Raw genomic sequence first — 18,726 nt, 5'->3', positions numbered from 1 at the left:
ATGATATGAATATTAATCAGTTGCACCTGCCCTTTTGTAAAGTGTTCAACTATATATTTGAGGAATACGTTCATTTTAACCAGAGATTTGATGAAAGGTTATACTGTATTACCCACCGTGTTACATTTAGGAAACTAGAAAGTAAAATTAAGATGATATTTTTTTGTATTGAATCTTAGAAAGTTCAAGATTAGCTCAGTATTTGATTGTTGAATTTCAACTAACTTTTCAAAATGAATCATGAAGTACAGCTATATGCACTACAGATATACCAACAATTGGCTACAGTCTCCCTACTGTGAAGTAGGTCCTGTATTGTAAAGCTTTTAGTTATTTTCTCTTGGAGTTCATGTTGAAAGCAAGTGGCTTTAAAAAAAAAAAAAGCCTGCAGAGAGCTGAAATAACAATTCAGTAAATATCGGAAGTTCTAATCTAAATGATAATACTGTATTTTTTAATTATAGTTCCTTCTTTACATACAAAAAAAAGACATCTATTTTTCTTCCCTGCGCTAGACTGATACTAGTAGACACAGCTAAAATAGGGTTTGTTTTTAATAGTAAACTATGAATAATGTCTTGCAAACGTTTCCTTGTACCAAACCAAAGCCTTTCATAGCATTCTATCTAGTCATGGAGTAGGTATCAGGAAGCAGTCATTGCAAGGAGGACACAGATGTATTCAAATGATAAACTCTGTTCTTCACTAATTGTTAATAATAAACCATCAAGGGAAATCCTGGCTTGTATCAAAAATAGCGTGGCCAGCAGGACTAGGGAAGTGATCGTGCCCCTGTACTCGGCACTGGTGAGGCCGCACCTCGAATACTGTGTTCAGTTTTGGGTCCCTCACTACAAGAGAGACATTGAGGTGCTGGAGCGTGTCCAGAGAAGGGCAACGAAGCTGGTGAAGGGTCTGGAGCAGAAGTCTGATGAGGAGCGGCTGAGGGAACTGGGGTTGTTTAGCCTGGAGAAGCGGAGGCTGAGGGGAGACCTTATTGCTCTCTACAACTACCTGAAAGGAGGCTGTAGAGAGGTGGGGGTCGGTCTCTTCTCCCAGGTAACAAGTGATAGGACAAGAGGAAATGGCCTCAAGTTGCGCCAGGGGAGGTTTAGATTGGGTATTAGGAAATTTTACTTCACTGAAAGGGTTATCAAGCATTGGAACAGACTGCCCAGGGAAGTGGTTGAGTCGCCATCCCTGGAGGTATTTAAAAGATGTTTGGATGAGGTGCTTAGAGACATGGTGTAGTGGTGGTCTTGGTAGTGTTAGGTTTACAGTTGGACTCGATGATCTTAAAGGTCTTTTCCAACCTATACGATTCTGTGATTCTGTTAAATGATTTGAAAATATTAAGGTATAGAAAGTATTGGAAAACTCAGTAATTTTTTTGAAAGGTATGCTTTACTCATGCCCCAGTTACAGGAGGAATGAAGGAATACAGAAATAAATAGGAGACCTTTATACAGAAAGTCAGACTGGCTCATGCAATGGTTTCTCAGCCCTTTAAAAAAAAGCCTCACAAACTATCAATTGCAATGGGATTGGTCTTTCACAGTTTTTAGGATCAGCTTATTGTAATACAGTAGTTACTATTAATTTTCACATACTTTTTTATCCAGTAGAATTGTTACATCGAATGATGTAACACGACATAATGTTAGATATACCAACAAAGTTGAATAAATTCTGTTAAGATAATGTAATATTAATTCTGTATTACTTGCATTGATGTATGAGTGTAATCCTCAGGTAAGAATAACAGAAATTATTAGCATTTCCATGGACCACTCTAGAGAATGGAAGATTGTGCTGATGCCTCAGAAGCATGATAGACCTTACTTCTCCTTAGAAATTACACTTCAATCATAGGCTGTTTATTCCATGTTACATATGCAGAGTTATAGGCTATACATTTAAAAATGACTGATAATTTTTGTTTGGTTTGTTTTCATGGAAAGAGGGGGCATAGAAGGAATAAGCTTGTTAGATTTTTCTTATTTCAAATTAATATTTTGTTACAATGCATTGAGTAGGGGAATTCAATTGCAAAAAGTTATTTGATAGAATTAACAATGAACATTAAGCAGATGTTATTAATATCATGCAATGTGAAAGAAATATTTATTGCTATTAAACGAAAACTTAAAAACGCCGAAGAGCTAGAAAGACATGTCGAGTGAAACAATAATCTCTTGCTTATCACTTGGATCACTTTCAACAAAGTCAAATAGTAACATTTTTTTATTATTAAAATTTGGGAGATCTTTGTTTTAATTTTTATGTTTTAGGCTTTAACCGTCCGTGTTCTTAAAAGCATTTAAGCATAGTCGTATCAATGCATAACAATCAAAACAGGCATAATTAAGACATCTTTTAACTAAGCTGTTATTAGACTTTCCATTTGCTTTGTACATTAGGCCTGAGCAGAGCTACCAAAGCCATTAACATTTTCAATGGGCATCTTAAAGTTTAGCCCCGTTATTTGAAAGGCAAATAAAACCAGTGTTTTGGAGGGGGTTTTTTGCAGGTTGTTTTATTTTGCTTGGTTGGGGTTATTTTTGTTGTTGTTGCTGCTGCTGCTGTGTTTTATTTATTTATGTATTTATGGAAAATAAATCTGAAGCTGAAAGACAGCACATTCCCGTAGCTTTTAGTTGAAGGGATTTGAGCATACTGATGGATGTAGTATTCCTGTCTGGCAAGATTTACCATGGGATCAGCTATCAGAAACAAACAGAATGCCCTGAGCTGGGCTACTTATATGAACCCACCAGCAAATATGAAAGAGGAAGAGTACAAATAAGATGTCATAACAACCTATGCATTTAACCTATGCAGAGTCACCCTACCCAGAACTGGAGGCATTTTAAGGTAAGCGTAAGACTACTTCAGTAACAAAGGTCCACAAGATAAGAGGACAGAAGTCCATGAGACTTTCTTACTGATATTTTGCTTTATAAACAATGGAAATAAAGTCACAGACTGTTTTCCAGTTACAAAACTCTCAAAAGGAAATGCTGCTGAAGAAATCTAAATAAAATATACCTAAACCTAATATACATAAACACAGATCTATGTTTCTTACCATGGCTCCTTTGCAAAGCTTTCAAATGAAAAAATTTAAGCAGATCAGGAAAATAAATGCTAGAGAAATAACTTACATATTGTAATAGCAAATACTTTTACTGCAAGACAACAAAAGTTATGGTTCACATGAAGTACAGATGGGTTGTTTAACCTGACATCTTGGTAACGTGAGATCAGGAGAACTGATATTGTAAAAGCAAGAAAAAGGTATAGTAGCATTTCATCAAATATGGTTTTATCCAAAATATATCAGATTTGTGCTCCCACTGCACATCACATTCTCAGTAAAATTATCACAGTTCAAAATTACTACTGAAAAAATAACTAGGACAAATTAATCAATGAAGAAGAAAGAGTTAAAACTAGTGAGATATTTTCCTAATGTTAAACAGAGATAATTTTTTCTGAACTTGTTTTTCTAGCACACAAAGTATAGGACTGAAAGTCTTAAGGATGTTGTAAAATACAGATATTGAAAAGAGACACGGATATAAGACCTAATATTTAGTCAATCTAGTTAGAGCCACATTAAAAGAAGTCTAATTGTACACAAATACTGTACTTTAATTTTATACTCAAGCCCAATGTAATAGTTTTCTTACAAAACATTATTGCTATATTTTAATGCTGCATTTACTCAGTTGGGAATATATTACTCTATAGATGCACAGTATCCTGGTGTTTAAAACAAATGTTTAAATTACATAATTATTTTCATTTAAAAACATAATTTAAATAGATAATTATAATCAGAAAGGTGAAAAATGAACGATAAACTAAGTGGATCATTATTTAGTTAAAAAAATGAGGCTGGGGTACATCCCAGTTTGTCTGCACACCAATAAAGTTATTATACACCGTGTTCATTATTTAACAATATTTGTATATTGATTTTTGCATATTTTTTAACATTATAAGCACTGTGTATGCTACAGGACATGACTTTCATTTTAACAAACCAAGATAATAAAGTTCATAAACATAACAAAAGTCTACATCTTCCAGGTAATGAAAATAAGCATTAAATCCTTGAGAAAAATGACTGGGGGGAAAAACAGTGGAAAAGAATAAAATAACACATTTGGCTGGTAGAAAAAAAAATTAAGAGAGACTGAATTATATACAGAGTAGTGTTGAGGACCTGAAGAATAAGAGACAGCAAGGAAGGCATGGAAAAGAGCCAGATCTCATAAACTTAAGTAGCAACATGCACTTCAAGTATCTGGCCTCTTTCTTGATCTTAGAAATCCCAAGTGCACAAATCTGAGCAGGAGCAAAGCATCCCAAGTACTATATAAACCAAATCTCTTCAGGCTTTGTTTTGCCACTACGAGTGCAATTTGTGATGATGACTTGCCATTGTAATAGAATATGAAAAAATATACTCATCAAGAATCTGAAATGATAGCCAATCTAGACTGTGTTTGCATCAACTCCCAAAAACCATTGTCTTATCTATTCAGAGGCCAACTGGAAATCCTCTTCCTAGAAAGCAATGTGAGAAGGCCAAGCTGACTACTGCAGAAGATAATTACACTACCTCCATATACCACTACTTTATTTTTTATTCTTTGTTGCCAAGCTGACACATGAAATTAAAAAAGGCGATGTTAATCAAAAGCTAGATAATACATGTGGATCTCATCATCCCTTAAAATAATTGGGTGAGATAAATCTTTTCCACAGCGGTGGTTTTCAGTAAAAGGAACACAAAAGTAAGTACAGCAAGAGGTTCAGTGCAATGGTAAAGATGCACCTTTGCTCCCTCGCTAGCCCCATAGACTTCTTGACTAAAAGTTTATAGCTAGATGTTGCTAATGAGTTAGCAATGGAAGCATCAGCAGGCAGCTTGAAAGAAAAACTTCGTACTTGCCTTAATTCCAGACGTACTTGCCTTAATTCCAGACTTTGACATCCCTTTTTTCCCTCCACAATGAATTACTAGTTGGAAGAAGGACTATAGAAAAAATTTTACAGAGAGATTTTACAGGCAACTTTCCTAAGACTTTTTCAAAAAATGCTTTGAGCATGTAGTGAGAGAGAGTAAAAATAACATGTTTAATTGATATCAGCTTATTAATAGACAATGATTGTAATGGGACTTAAAAAAATTAGCCATGCCTTTTGAATGGTATTGACCACAGGAAAAAGCAGATTAGAATGCAGAACATACTCCCTCTCCCTGAGAAAAAACAAAATAAAATTTAAAAAAGTTTCATAAGACTTCTTGACTAAAGTTAGACAAATGATTGGGGGGGGGGGGGGGAGAAAAAGCAAGTCTTGTTGCTTAAATGAAATCTCGGAATTTGCATAGGCCATAGATACCGTGTTCAGGAAGCCTCAGAAGGAAGGGAATTCTCTTGTTACCTTAGAGCTGAGAGCAGCCTTGACATGCTCAGGAAAAGCTCTGTTCTTAGTCCTCAGAATTCACTGCTGCATCTTACTGCAATGGATTTTTTTTTATCCTCTCTCTCTCTAGGATAAAGGATTTTAGAGGATCAAATTTTATGACTTCTCAGATCCTGCAGGCAAACAGACTTTCCAGATAAACACTGTGAACTATAAACCTCAGGTTGTTTGGAGACCAGACCACACAAGGAAAGCTCAGGCTATTTTTGAATCCTGAAGTACTACTTTCTGTGCATTTCTTTCTTGGCTATGATACCGTAAATGAACATAAAATCATAGAACACTCAGCCTGTCTGTATTTTACAGGTGTTTCATTATAACACAGAATGTGCTATTAGGTGAGGGAGAACATTTTATGACCTTTGGGAGAAACCTAACTGCAGAATATGTATTCTATACTTTGTGCGTATACATTCAAATTTGTCTTTAATAAACTGGGAGAACATGCTTATACCGCTATATGCTTTTTCTTGCTTGGTTTCATTCAGCCAAAGTCATTATTTCCTAAACACCTCTAAACCGGACCTAATTCTAATCCAACATAAACACCTCTAAACTGACTTAATCCTTAGGCCTAAAGTAATGACAATCAGAGTTGAACGGCCTAACTTAACAGCAAACAGCAACATAAGGGAGAGAGAGAGAAAAATGGAAAGAGGCAGGTTTTTCACAGGAAGTTAAAGAAAATATTTTAGTCTGGAGAAGTAACACAGACAACAGCGGCTGCTGCACATCTGAGTCAGATCCCATTAGCCCTTTGGTAAAACAAGACAAAATAAGGGCAAGGCTGGAAACAGTTTGAATCGATATGGCAAAATCAGTTGTTAGAAGAAGTCACTGAAAGTTGTTAAAAACAAAGCACGTCCCCTTTGCTGTACCCTCTGTACCCACCTCCTCAGCTGGACAAAAAGCTCTTTCCTGATGGGAGTTCCTGCCCAGGCCCAGGCAGAATTCCAAATTTCCTCAATTCTTCCCTCTCTCCTTTACCCAGATTCCCCTGACCATTGCTCCTCCTACCCCCGCCCACTCTCCTGAGCTTGCTCTTGGTTAAGCATTACAACCCTGGCTATAATGAATGTAGTGGTCTTAATTCCATGTCCTGGTTTCAGCTGGGATAGAGTTAATTTTCTTTCTAGTAGCTGGTATAGTGCCGTGTTTTGAATTTAGGATGAGAATAATGTTGATAACACACTGATGGTTTAGTTCCTGCTGAGCAGTGCTTACACAGAGTCAAGGCATTTTCCTACTCACGCCACCCCACCAGCGAGCAGGCTGGGGGGGCACAGCTGGGACAGCTGACCCCAACTGACCAAAGGGCTATTCCATACCATATGGCGTCATGCTCAGCATAGAAACTAGGGGAAAAGCTGGCCGGGGGTCTGCTGCTTGGGAACTGGCTGGGCATTGGTCAGCAGGTGGTAAGCAATTGCACTGTGCCTCGCTTGTTTTGTATATTCTTTTATCATTATTATTATTATTATTATTATTATTATTATTATTATTATTATTATTTTCCCATCCTTTTCTGTCCTATTAATGTGTCTTTATCTCAATCCATGAGTTTTACCTTTTTTTTTTATTCTCTCCCCCATCCCATGTGGGGGGAGTGAGCGAATGGCTGTGTGGTGTTTAGCTGCCTGCAGGTTAAACCACAACACTCCATAAGATCAGAGTTGGGCCTAAGTAAAAGGTATCCAGGTGACGATGACTAAATTAGCAATCTTCACTGATCGTCGCTTGAGACTAAAACCAAACAACTCCCTACCCATAATGATATCATTCACTGTTGTTAATATTATTAACAATGAGGCACTGTTGTTAATATTATTCCCCACTAAACCATGTGAATCACCTGGCTTGCAGAGGAGGGTTGTGCATGCATGTGTTAGATATGCAGACTTGGCATGCTCTGGAATATCCATTTGAATGTACAGACTGTATTCCATATTTCTTAGTCTCTGACAGAGAATCAGAAACCGACAGCCAGTGTTCTGTTGGCTGCTGCCTTCCTGTTTATACCTGGAAATCTCAGGGCATACACTTTTTCACTGAAGACATTGCATAAACGTTGCTCTCTGTCAGAGCTATGCAAATTACAAGAAGAAAATTCATTAGGATGCTAGAAATACTTCCTAATGATTTCAAGTGGGAACCTAGGTATTAACAAATTGCTTACAATACTTCAGCAGCAATGCAAGAAGACTCCCAAATGGAAAGTCCCTTACAAACTTTCCCAGTGTTTTGACAAATGAAGAACCAAGGAGTAACTAGCATAACAAGAAATTCACATGCTATTCAGACATAGCCTAATATTTTTCAGCATAACCATGTAAGTGTAAGCCATGGCAGTTTAACAAGGGAAGGGGACTGAAAATAAAATTTTCAGGAGTGCTTTGTAATATTCTTTCTCCATTCTGGTTCAAACCAACTCATCTCCTCCTGGCTTTGACTATTTCATATATGAAGATCAAATGTTTGACTGTATTGTTTGTGGCCATTATAATGGCCATAATAATAAACATTATTGTAATTATAGTTTGGGCCATAATTATAATTTAGGTGTGAACTGCTGCAAGTTCTTAGACCAATATTTTATAAATTATTGAGATTTTCTGTTTAGAAAATGTCCAGAAAAATAAACCTAATACTTGAAAGTCAGCAGCTCATCTTATGTACTGGATATTAAAAATTCCACTGTAATACTAGAGCAGTTTCAACTAATGTATAATAAAATTAGAAAACCATTCAAAGTAGAAACTTTTCATTAATACAGCATATGATAAATTAGAAAGTCTACTGAAGAACAGTCTGTTAATTCCTACAGATCAAGTTAAACATACAAAAATACTTTTCTACACAGTAAGAAATTGCTGCATATTTAAAGGTATAAAGAGCAAATTTGGGAAATGAGCAATATCCACAGCACTAGATCTAACTTTTGATTAGTGTTAAAACATGGCAACTTCACATATCGTCAGACTGCTCTGACAGTAGCCAAGGAAACAGTGCAGTCCAGACTCAGAAGTTAGTTATCTATATACTTAAAGCATATTTTACTATAATTTTCTGCACAGTTTTAACAAAAAAATGTAACATTGGAGACTGAAAAATAGTGGTTTCAATTGCCAGTGAAAATGCTGGTTTCTTAAAGGCAGCACAATTATCTTCTAAGGCAAAACTGGATGCAGGCTCTCACATATTGCAGAACTGAAAATTTCTATCAATAATACCAATTCTCCCAGTTATTTCCACCACTGAAGAAGGACAGGAGTTCCATAAAACTGTGGCGTAAGAATTAAATCAGCTATACATTCTATTCTATCTAAAGTAGCATGAGATATCTCCATATAATTGTTAAAGTATCTGTCCTCATATTTAATCTATTCTAAATACATATAATTGTTAAAGTATCTGTCCTCATATTTAATCTATTCTAAATAATCTAACCCCCCCCCCCCCAAAAAAATCTATGGAAACCAAGAATACAGACAATGCCATCAGTGGGGGAGGATAATGATATATTTGAATATTCTGTTACTGGAAAAATGTACGTTCATAGTCTTTTTTTGAATGCAACATAGATACACACAGAAATCTGAAAACTCATCAAGGCAATCTCTTAAGTGGAAGGTTCTCTCATCTCTAAACTGGAGCTTTAGGTAATTTTTTAGAGCTCCCTAAAGAGCCAGGTGACTTACCTGGCAAAACATGCTGGGACTTCCTAGTGATCTACCTGCACGGCTTGCTTTGCTCTGCAAACCAAGATGTGAGGAACCACACAGCTCTGAACCTCATCCCAACGTGGAGTTACCAAACAACCAAACTACATACCTCCTGGGCCCAAAATTAATAAAAAGCTACAGGCTAAATAGCCTTGTGTGAGAACAGTGGGGTGAAGATGTGGATAAATGATGTATAAAACAGTTAATAAAACCTAATATGTTTTACTGACCTGATACGTCCTCTGAAACAGGTTGAACATTGTAACTGTCTCAAGTTATGCAAGTTGGATTATTTGTTGCAGGTAAATTATAAGTATCATTCAAGAGAGGTGGCTTCATTAACTATTGAAGATGTAGAGGATTTTTAGAGGTTTGGAGGAAAGCTAAGGGACAGTACAAAGATAGATAATATCAATGTTTTCCTAAGTAAAATTATTTCAAAAGGTTTTGAACTATCAACCAAATTTGTGCTACAAATATTTGTTATTAAAACATGAAGAACTTCGCAATTTAGTTCATCACATATTTTACTATCAACCTATTAAAGCAGTGGATTAAGGAATATTGTCCCTTTTTCCCTATCATGACATTTAGATTTTCTAAAAACATTTTGTAAATTCTTTTTAAAATATTTTGCAAAATTTTTTAAAATATTTTGTAAAAGATTTTATAAAATGTTTTTCTAAAAAGTTTTTTCTAAAAATCTCTTTAAACCTTTTTAAGTTTCATCAGTAAAATCCCACAACTATTAGGCTTGACTATATAAATTGAAAAAATATATAAATTAATTGTATTTTATTAGATGTAATTATTAATTATGTATTATAATGAATCACAGAATCACAGAATGGTTGAGGCTGGAAGGGACCTCTGGAGGTCACCTTGTCCAACCTCCCTGCTCAAGCATCGTCACCTACAGCATGTTCCCCAGGACCATGTCCAGATGGCTTTTGAATATCTCCAAGGATGGCGACTCCACTATCTCTCCACAATCTGTCCAGTGTTCAGTCACCTTTACAGTAAAAAAATGTTTTCTTATGCCTAAATTTTTTCCCTATTTGTAAAGTCTTTTCCTTATGCACATTTTTCTTATGCGTTCAGACTATCATGCATTCAGACTAAATGCCTACTTGTAATTTCTGCGCATGAGAAGCTGAATTTGTTCATAATCCCTTTTAAAACAACAAAACCTTTATGATATGAATGCCTGTTCTCAACATGAACACAATTATTTTTTCAAGATAATACCTAAGTACCAACAGGACTGTTTTTCCCTGCAGTCTGACATTTGGAGTTGCTCTGGTTGTTCTACAATCCAAGTCAGATAAATTCCCCTTTGTTAGAGCAAGAGTGATTATTCTTTTTTTTTTTAAAATCTTTGCGCTCATAAACTTGCATACATATTGCTTGATCAAAGCGAATATGATTCTGCTGATATTCATTATCATCTTCTGTTTCTAGTAAGTATTCTACTTGCATAACTTAATCTAAGCACTTGATATATTAAGTGTTAGATTGAAGCAGAAAGTCTCCTCTACCATATTATTTACATGTTTTGAATATGTGTACCTGTGCCAGAACTGGTTTTAAAAATTGACTTTAGAAAAGTTTTGCATTCCTATTTTTTTTTTATACTAACACTTATCCATAATGCCAAAAGCTGAACTATACTAAACCTTTTTTTTTTTCATCTAGACATATTGCCTAGGAAAAACCCCCACCATATTTTCTTTCCTTTTCAGAATAAATTTTTATGCCATGTTTTCATTATTCTTTTTCCTTTTTCTTTATATTTTTTCTAGCATTCATTTTCTTTCTCTTTAAGCTGTATCTTATTTTAAAAATACAAAATCTATTTACAGGATACACTATTTGCTTCTGTTCTGTATGTATGTATATTTTTATATATGTTTTCAAAAATACATAAGGAATGAAAAATGGAGAAAAAGTCTCTCTACCTTTCATGTATATATATGTGTATGTGGACACAGGCATATGTGTGTGTGATCCACCAATATTAAACCTGAAATGTTTATGACAGCGTGTTCCAAGTATTATACAAGAGTTATCAAAGGTTTAGAAGTATTATTAAGGCATAGCAACATATTATTAGTTCCACATACAATCTGATATTAATGTCAGAGACCATCTAAAATTTCAGAAATGGTGTTCACCTCATGTCCTGCCCTTGATTCTTCTCACGTTCTTCATGATTTTGCTTTGAGGGTTTTTTTGTACATGTGATTTCTCTCTCACATGGTTCATTCCACAGATACACTACTAGTCTCTCATTCCTTCTAGATTTCAGAGTATTTTTCTTGTGCTGTTTTGTTGTATTTTGTTTAAAGCTGACAAATAGAAGTAAACTGATGAGACAAAGTTTCTGATTTTGCAAATACTCAGTGTGAACACCTGCGTGCTTATACAGTTACGTATTTACTTGACTGGGGACTGATGCATTCTTTATTCTGATTGAGAAACATTCCCTAGAGTATGCACAATTTTATAATTAATTTTAGATTTTAATATTTTATTTTCCATCTTTTAGAAACTTTCTGTATTTAACATACATAGTATACAATAATCAGCTAATAGGCAAATATTTTACTCATTCGAGCAGAACTCAGTTATCAGTTCCTCCTCCTTATATGCTGAGATAGAATCACATGATATTGGATAATTTTTTTTGAACTGAGGACCAAGAGGAAATAGCTTTCATATTTTATAAAAAGTATCAAGAAATTAAACTAGCCAGATCTTGAAACATTAACAGAAACTAACATTTAGAGTTTCTGGCTATAATTCAGACTTTCTGACCCCCAGATTCAGAAGAAGGCGGAAAAGAAGTTTTTTTTATCTTTGTTGGCCTGACTGTAGGCCTTAGGGCTCCTCAGACATTGATCCCATGACTACCACACCAAGAAGAATGTATGAAGTTGATCAGATCTAAGCTAGCTTCAGACAGCCCATGGAGATATTACAGCTCTGTTCCTTTTTTTACAGAACCACCACAGCAGACACCCTTCTAGCTACCAGAAGAACAGGATTTGTTAACTGAGAACTGTTTTGGAAGTCCTGGATTCATGACAAAGGTGCGACAGGTGGGCAAAATTTGAATGACATATAGTGCCTGAAGCTGGGAAACCCAGTATCTCAGGAAACATCTGCATTATGCCATGGTTCAAGACTTCTAAATTCAGCGAGCACTGTGAACATCTACCTTGTGCAGACAAGTTTTTGTTGATCAGTTAACTTCAACACCATGCTGCTTTGGCAGGCAGTTCTCCTGGTTGCTGCTTGGTCTGAAATCCAGTGAATACTGGGACAAGTTGTTGCCTTAAGCAGATGCTGACAGTTGCTTTAAGAGATGACCTCTACTGGCTCTCTCTAGGTTTCTGTTAATATACATAATCTCTAGTTTGTGAAACTAGAACAGAGTTTAGCTGACTATCTTTGAAAGATTTCTGGTCTTTCAAATCAAAACAGCTCCTGTTTATTTGTCAAATCAAGTCTGTATTTTTGCAGGTGTTGTTACTGAAGAAGTTAATTTCTGAACATTACTCCAAAAAACACAAACAAGACAAGGCTGGCGTGTAATTTATCCCCTGATCATGGAAGAAAAGCCAGAAGTGCTAGAGAATATTCTGTACCTTGTGGCGTAATCTCACTAGGGGCTGATAGGGCCTAAAGTCGTATCCTTCCTTGGCTGGCCACCCGTCTGCTCCCAGCAAAATGCATCCAAGAAGTGAAACAGCTGACCACCACATAAACATCTTTACAGGTCTGTTCCTGTCAAAATAAAATGTAAAAGTTCAGTGACAGACTGCAGTCTTACTTTGGCACAAGTCACATAATAAAAGTTGACAACACTGAGATTCCATTTGTGGACTTGAATAAATATAGTAGAAATAGGGTAATCCATCTGGCACAACAGCAAAAAGAAAAAGAAAAAAAGGTAGTAGTATTTGGGACCACAATATCAATTTGTTTGTGCTGAACTCAACATTTTCTTATCACTATTCAATACTTGTACGAGAGGTTCACTGAGGAAACAACGAGGAAAAGCCTCAGAAAAGATAGGACATAATAGAAAAGCAATGGTGAAAAATTCAACGCTGTTTTTCTCAAACGAAGGAAAAAGATGATCATCAATGACACGTTCATCAACTTTTTCTTTTAAATACAGTCTCCTGTGATGCACTGTTTACAACCTAAAAGTGTAAAATACCTAGCATACGTCTATTATTATCTTCATCTTACCAGCAGTGACGTCTAAAATGTAAGAAAAGCACTGTATTTTCTGCCAATATTCTGGAGGAATTTTTAAATTGCATTATTGAAATTATGTATAGCCTATAAGCTTTATTGCATATGTCAGCATTATAAGAATATTTCCAGTCTATTAAGTAAACTCCCCACATCTTGCCCCAGAATTCAATGCAATCAAGTGCAAAATTCAGGGTAGATTATTTTTCTTTGATTGGTTTGGGTTTTTGGTTGTTTCTGCTTCAGAATCCCACAACTCATGTCGCAGATGACCTGAACTGGCAAAGCACTACCATGGTAAATGCACCAGCTTTCTCTTACTTGTTAGAAACAAATCCAAAATAACAAATGACAGCTTTAAGAACTGTTAGGTCACAGGACAGTTCAGGAAACTACATAAATACTTTTGTATTAGTACTAGTGACATTTGGTGAATGTTGTTTGTCTTCAGAAATAGTTGTTTCAAGCACTGTTGTTGGTACAGTTTTGTACATATGTATTGCTTCATACCTGCCTAACGCTTTTTTATGATTAGCAAGAGAAATATTGTCATCCCAGAGGAGACTTTGCAATAATTCTGCAAACAGATATTTCATAACATTGCAACATAGTGTCGTTTACTGTGAGTACAGAAGGGGTTCAATAACTATCCTTATTTGCATAAACACTGGCACCTTGTTGAAATTTGGGTAAGAACACTAAAAATCACAGATTTCAAATGAACCTATGATACTTTATTATGATGCACTGAAAACTGAAAGAAATACTATTTACATCCAATTTTTTTCTTATGGAAAGCTTAAAATTGCAGACTGCTTACATGTATTTCACCTTCATAAATTGAAATGTTATATAAAGAAATGAGGAAGGGGAAGGACAAGGCCACTCTTAATAGTTGATGCAACCTTTTGTTTCATGGAAAGAGAAATTAGCAGAAGGGTACTCACCTATTTGCAATTTTAATATTAAACCAGAATGTTAAATTAACAATTTCAGACTTTATATTTTAAAGGTACATTTTAACAGTAAATACCAATATCTATTTGGTAGATTGCATACAGTATGGTATGCATACAGTTATGCACAGTTATACGTCTTGTCCACTTTATCTGTACTCTGTCCATAAGTTTGTCATCCTGCAGTCATTGTAACAACCTAGTTTGTGCTGATTGCAATATTCTGGTATATTTTAAACCAGGTTATCAAAAAATTTGATTTTTCCAGACAAAACTGGACTGGTTTGATGACCTAGTCCTACATTATCCAGCTACCATGATATGTTAAGCTGTGACTCATTAGAACTAAAATTAGGATATTAGACATTGATATTAGAAAAGGAGATATACAACAATCTGGAAGAATGCACAGCACCGTTTCTAATGTTAAAGGCCTTGACAAACTTATATTCTGAAGTTTATGAGAAAATCCTTGCAGAAGGTGCTGAAACAAAATCATAGAGAATTTGTGTCAGAGCTGCTTTCAACTGGACAAAGACATTATAACTTCATAAAGATAAGATCAGAACTATGGAAGGCCCATAACAATCATACTCACAGATTTTAGATACATATGGCATGAAAGTTTCCTTATATGGTTCCTAATGGACCTACAAATGTGCATTTTGTAAGTGGTTTCAGTACCTATTAGAGATATTTGATATTTATTATTGATATTCTGTGTCTGTGTTGAAACTATCATGCTAAACGGACACCACAGCAAACTCATCCTCATCACTTTGAGACATGTGCAAGTCTCATGTTTAGTCTATATTATTTAGTCCTGTAATGTGGGACAGAGATTAACAACTTCTGTGCAGGCTAACTTATGCATGAGTGTTTATTAATTTTTTTCCCTTTCTACCTTGCTTCTCATGCACTAAGCCTGCTAATGTGGAAATCTCCAATAAGAATACAGATATACATGAGCAAGTACAAAACATCTTAAGTGTGCCCTAAGAGGCCAGAGCGTGTACAGAATGTTAGAGTCTTGCCTAACATTTCCTTTTTTATAGGAAATCAGCTGAACATAAATGTGAATGAATTGGGGATCGCTAATTATCCTGTATAATTTACACTCATGCTCCTGGCAATACTGTTACACAAACTGTGGGTTTGACTCCTATCATTCTTCATATAACAGTAGTCCTCACAGTCACCCAAAGGCAGCGACTGCATAGAATTAATTCCTGTGCAGTTATCAAAGGTATTAAATGGACTCTACCCTTACCTCTATTCACGGTCTCGGTAATGGCAACCTGCATAAGTCTGCTACGCTTCCATGGGGACTAGTCTACCAAACTTGGTAAAACCGCTTAACAGTTGCTGTCTGTTTCATTCTCATCCCAGCTGAATGTTACCAGCCTGCCTAGCTTTCATATTTTTAATTCAAACTCAAGCTTCAGTTTAATATACCATACTACTTTGGCACCACCTAACTTTTGTTCCACCAAAACCAATCTCATTCTGGGTCTGCCTATTAATCAAATTTAAAGACTTCTTCTCATTTATCATTGCTTATTCCAACAGTTCCCACTTCAAGTATCTTTTTTTGGTACTCCAGCTTTTCTAATATACATAGTAGAGGTATCTCTCCTAGGAGATCTCTTGCAGAATATATTAAGCAGTGAATGACTTGAAACAAAGACAACAAGCTCTATTACAGAGAGATATTTTACATAAATAACTTAAGACTTGTTCTTTTATACCTGTTCAGTAACTGGATATTAAAGTGATGATAGAAAGTGACACAGGGAATAAGTTTTCTTGGGTTCGCCTCATATTTCCACCAAAACAGAACTGCTAATCAGATGTTCCAGTGGACCTTTACTATGGGGTTATTACAACAAATCTAGCTCACTGACTTGAAACAGTGGAAAAGATTATTTCAGAACTCTGAGAATTCGAGTATGTCATGGAATGGCATTTTCCTTCGCTGCCTCTGTGTTAGTTCTCAATATCACTGTTATTGGAACAATAAATCCATTACAAGGAAAAAAAAAAAAAAAGAAAAAAGAAAAACCAGAATCTTGACTTTTAAACTTGAAGAAAACAACCCTTTATTTGTGTTTAGTGAAAACAAGTCTTTGAAAATAGTTTATTGTTAACTTTCAAGGTCAGAATCAGATTAGTTTAGCAGTTATGCATGCTAAAACTAGCTATGCACAGTTGAACCTTTGTCCCCTTTGTGCACTTCTGGAAAATCTCTCCATACAATGAAAATTAGGTTGGAGAACAGTCATTTCACAGAAGACTGTAAGGGCAACCACATTCCACCACCCTCCCATCTAAACTGCATACATTTTAGCCTCATACGGTGTAAAAGAATAGAGTCCTTATGGTTTTGAAAATTGTTTGACCCTTAAAGGCTTCTCCTTTGTACTTGTCCAAAAGAAGAGAAAATTATTACATGCTCAGTTTCCAACTTCATTGCCTGTTACTTGGATGAACACTTAAAATGTAAATTAAAGAAGTCAGCTTTATGGACAGATGCCACCTAAAAATCCCAAAAGTATGTAGGGTGTCTGCAGCTCTTATTTGCCTTTCAGAAATAAAAAAATCCATTTTTTTCAAAATATCATAAATTTTCTATTGAATTTATTGCACAACTTAAGTGGTTATTTATTTTAAAAGTACTACCAAAACCACAGTCCTCCTTAAAACAATGTTATTGTTAAGTCTTTATTTTAAGAAAAATTGTGATCTGTCCTTAAAGACTTACATTGTTAAAGAGTTGAATTAAAGAGATGGAATAAAAATGAGTTTTCAAAGCTTCGTTACAACTCTAGATTTTGTTGCTCTGTATAGGCGAACAGAAAGAAATAAGGTATCAATTCTATATATTCACGATACCTAAAATAACTTGCTTCATACTTCTATTTGGAGGTACAGCACAAATGGTAAATTGAGGATTTTTGTACATTTCTTTTAATGGTTATATTATCAAACAATCAGAAATTGTCTTTTTAAAGAATGCTTATATCACGCACTCTGGGGCAAAGTGATGTATTTCTGAACTCAAATTTGCATTGCTGATCTAGATCTTGTTTACTCATTGATTATAATCTGACAGAATTTGATGTTTCAGTTTTTGCATAATTTTCTGTATTTTTAACTTAATGAATTACATATTTGTATTGCAGTTGCTTTCAGGTTTTTTATTATATGACAACTTTATTTTCACTTTTTGTTTGTTTGTTTCAAGTTGTGGTGGATATACTGAGTTTTAAGCTGTCGGAAACTTTTTCAGAGATCATTACATTTGAATATATGAATGACTACAGTTACTTAGCATGCTTTTATTAAGTGCACAGATATTATATAAAATAATATATCTTTCACAAGAACTGGAGATAAGTGGACTTAAGGAATTTCAGGGTCAAACAAATGGTTAATGCGGTTAAATGTTATAATCAAAACTATGTTTTATAGGAAGATGCTGAAAATCAAAGATTTTAAGCATTATTAACACAGATTTTAATAAATATTTTGAAATATGAGAGTTCAACAAATATAGAGCTCCTGAGTACAAGCAACTTAGTTTTTTGTATTTTTCTGCTATCACTGTTTGGAAAGGTGGAAAAAAAAGTTCTACTTTAATCTCCCAGACAGTATATATATTTCTGAGACCTTTGGCAGGGGTGGGGGGGGATGGTGTGTGTGCCTTAATCAAAGATGAATAAGGCATTAATCTCACTTTCTGTCTCTCAGGGGACTTGCCACAGACTGAAACTTAGCATCTGAATTAAGCAGCTGCACAGCCAGAGAAGACAAGGGGAGAGGCCAGCTTTGAAAGAAACATTCCAAGAAATAAGCAAGTGTTATTCAATTATATTTGACAATTTCAGTGAAATGCTATTGAACAGATATATTTTTCTTCTTGGGTTTGTCACATCACTGAGGCATCACCCAGAAAGCAGTGTAGTGAATTTGCTTGCGCTCTGAACGTTGTGAAATCAGATTGTCAGGCAGATACATTCCTGACCTTTACCATTTTTTCTAGTGATGTGTTTGTTCATGCAACATATTTACGTAAATATAAGCTCCACATACAGCTCTTACATACCTGTAAGGATTTCAAGATACGACAAGATAATAACTTACATGTTGATTAATATAATTATGAATAGTCTGCCATTTTCTAGAGATCTCGATTGAGTATCAACTGACATCTTTTGGTCTTCTGAACCATGTTTTCACCACACTAATGTTTAAAAGTTCTTTATCCTGCATGTTTATTTTAC

At 35.2% G+C, this 18,726-nt stretch overlaps 1 protein-coding gene across 3 annotated transcripts in view; it reads right to left on the bottom strand.

The window, feature by feature from the left end:
• FSTL5 (follistatin like 5) overlaps positions 1-12,994 on the bottom strand; it is a 309,868-nt gene extending 296,874 nt beyond the window's left edge. For all 3 annotated transcript variants that reach the window (XM_075499250.1, XM_075499252.1, XM_075499251.1), the window contains exon 1: positions 12,872-12,994. In XM_075499250.1, the coding sequence (XP_075355365.1) occupies positions 12,872-12,994 (123 nt within the window). The remainder of the gene's footprint in view (positions 1-12,871) is intronic.
• Between the last annotated feature and the right edge of the window lie 5,732 nt (positions 12,995-18,726).

The sequence above is a fragment of the Mycteria americana genome, chromosome 4 (assembly GCF_035582795.1).
Source record: "Mycteria americana isolate JAX WOST 10 ecotype Jacksonville Zoo and Gardens chromosome 4, USCA_MyAme_1.0, whole genome shotgun sequence".
In the NCBI taxonomy this organism is placed as follows: Eukaryota; Metazoa; Chordata; class Aves; order Ciconiiformes; family Ciconiidae; genus Mycteria; species Mycteria americana.
Note: the sequence above shows the minus strand (reverse complement) of the source record. Positions and strands in the feature narration are given on the sequence as shown.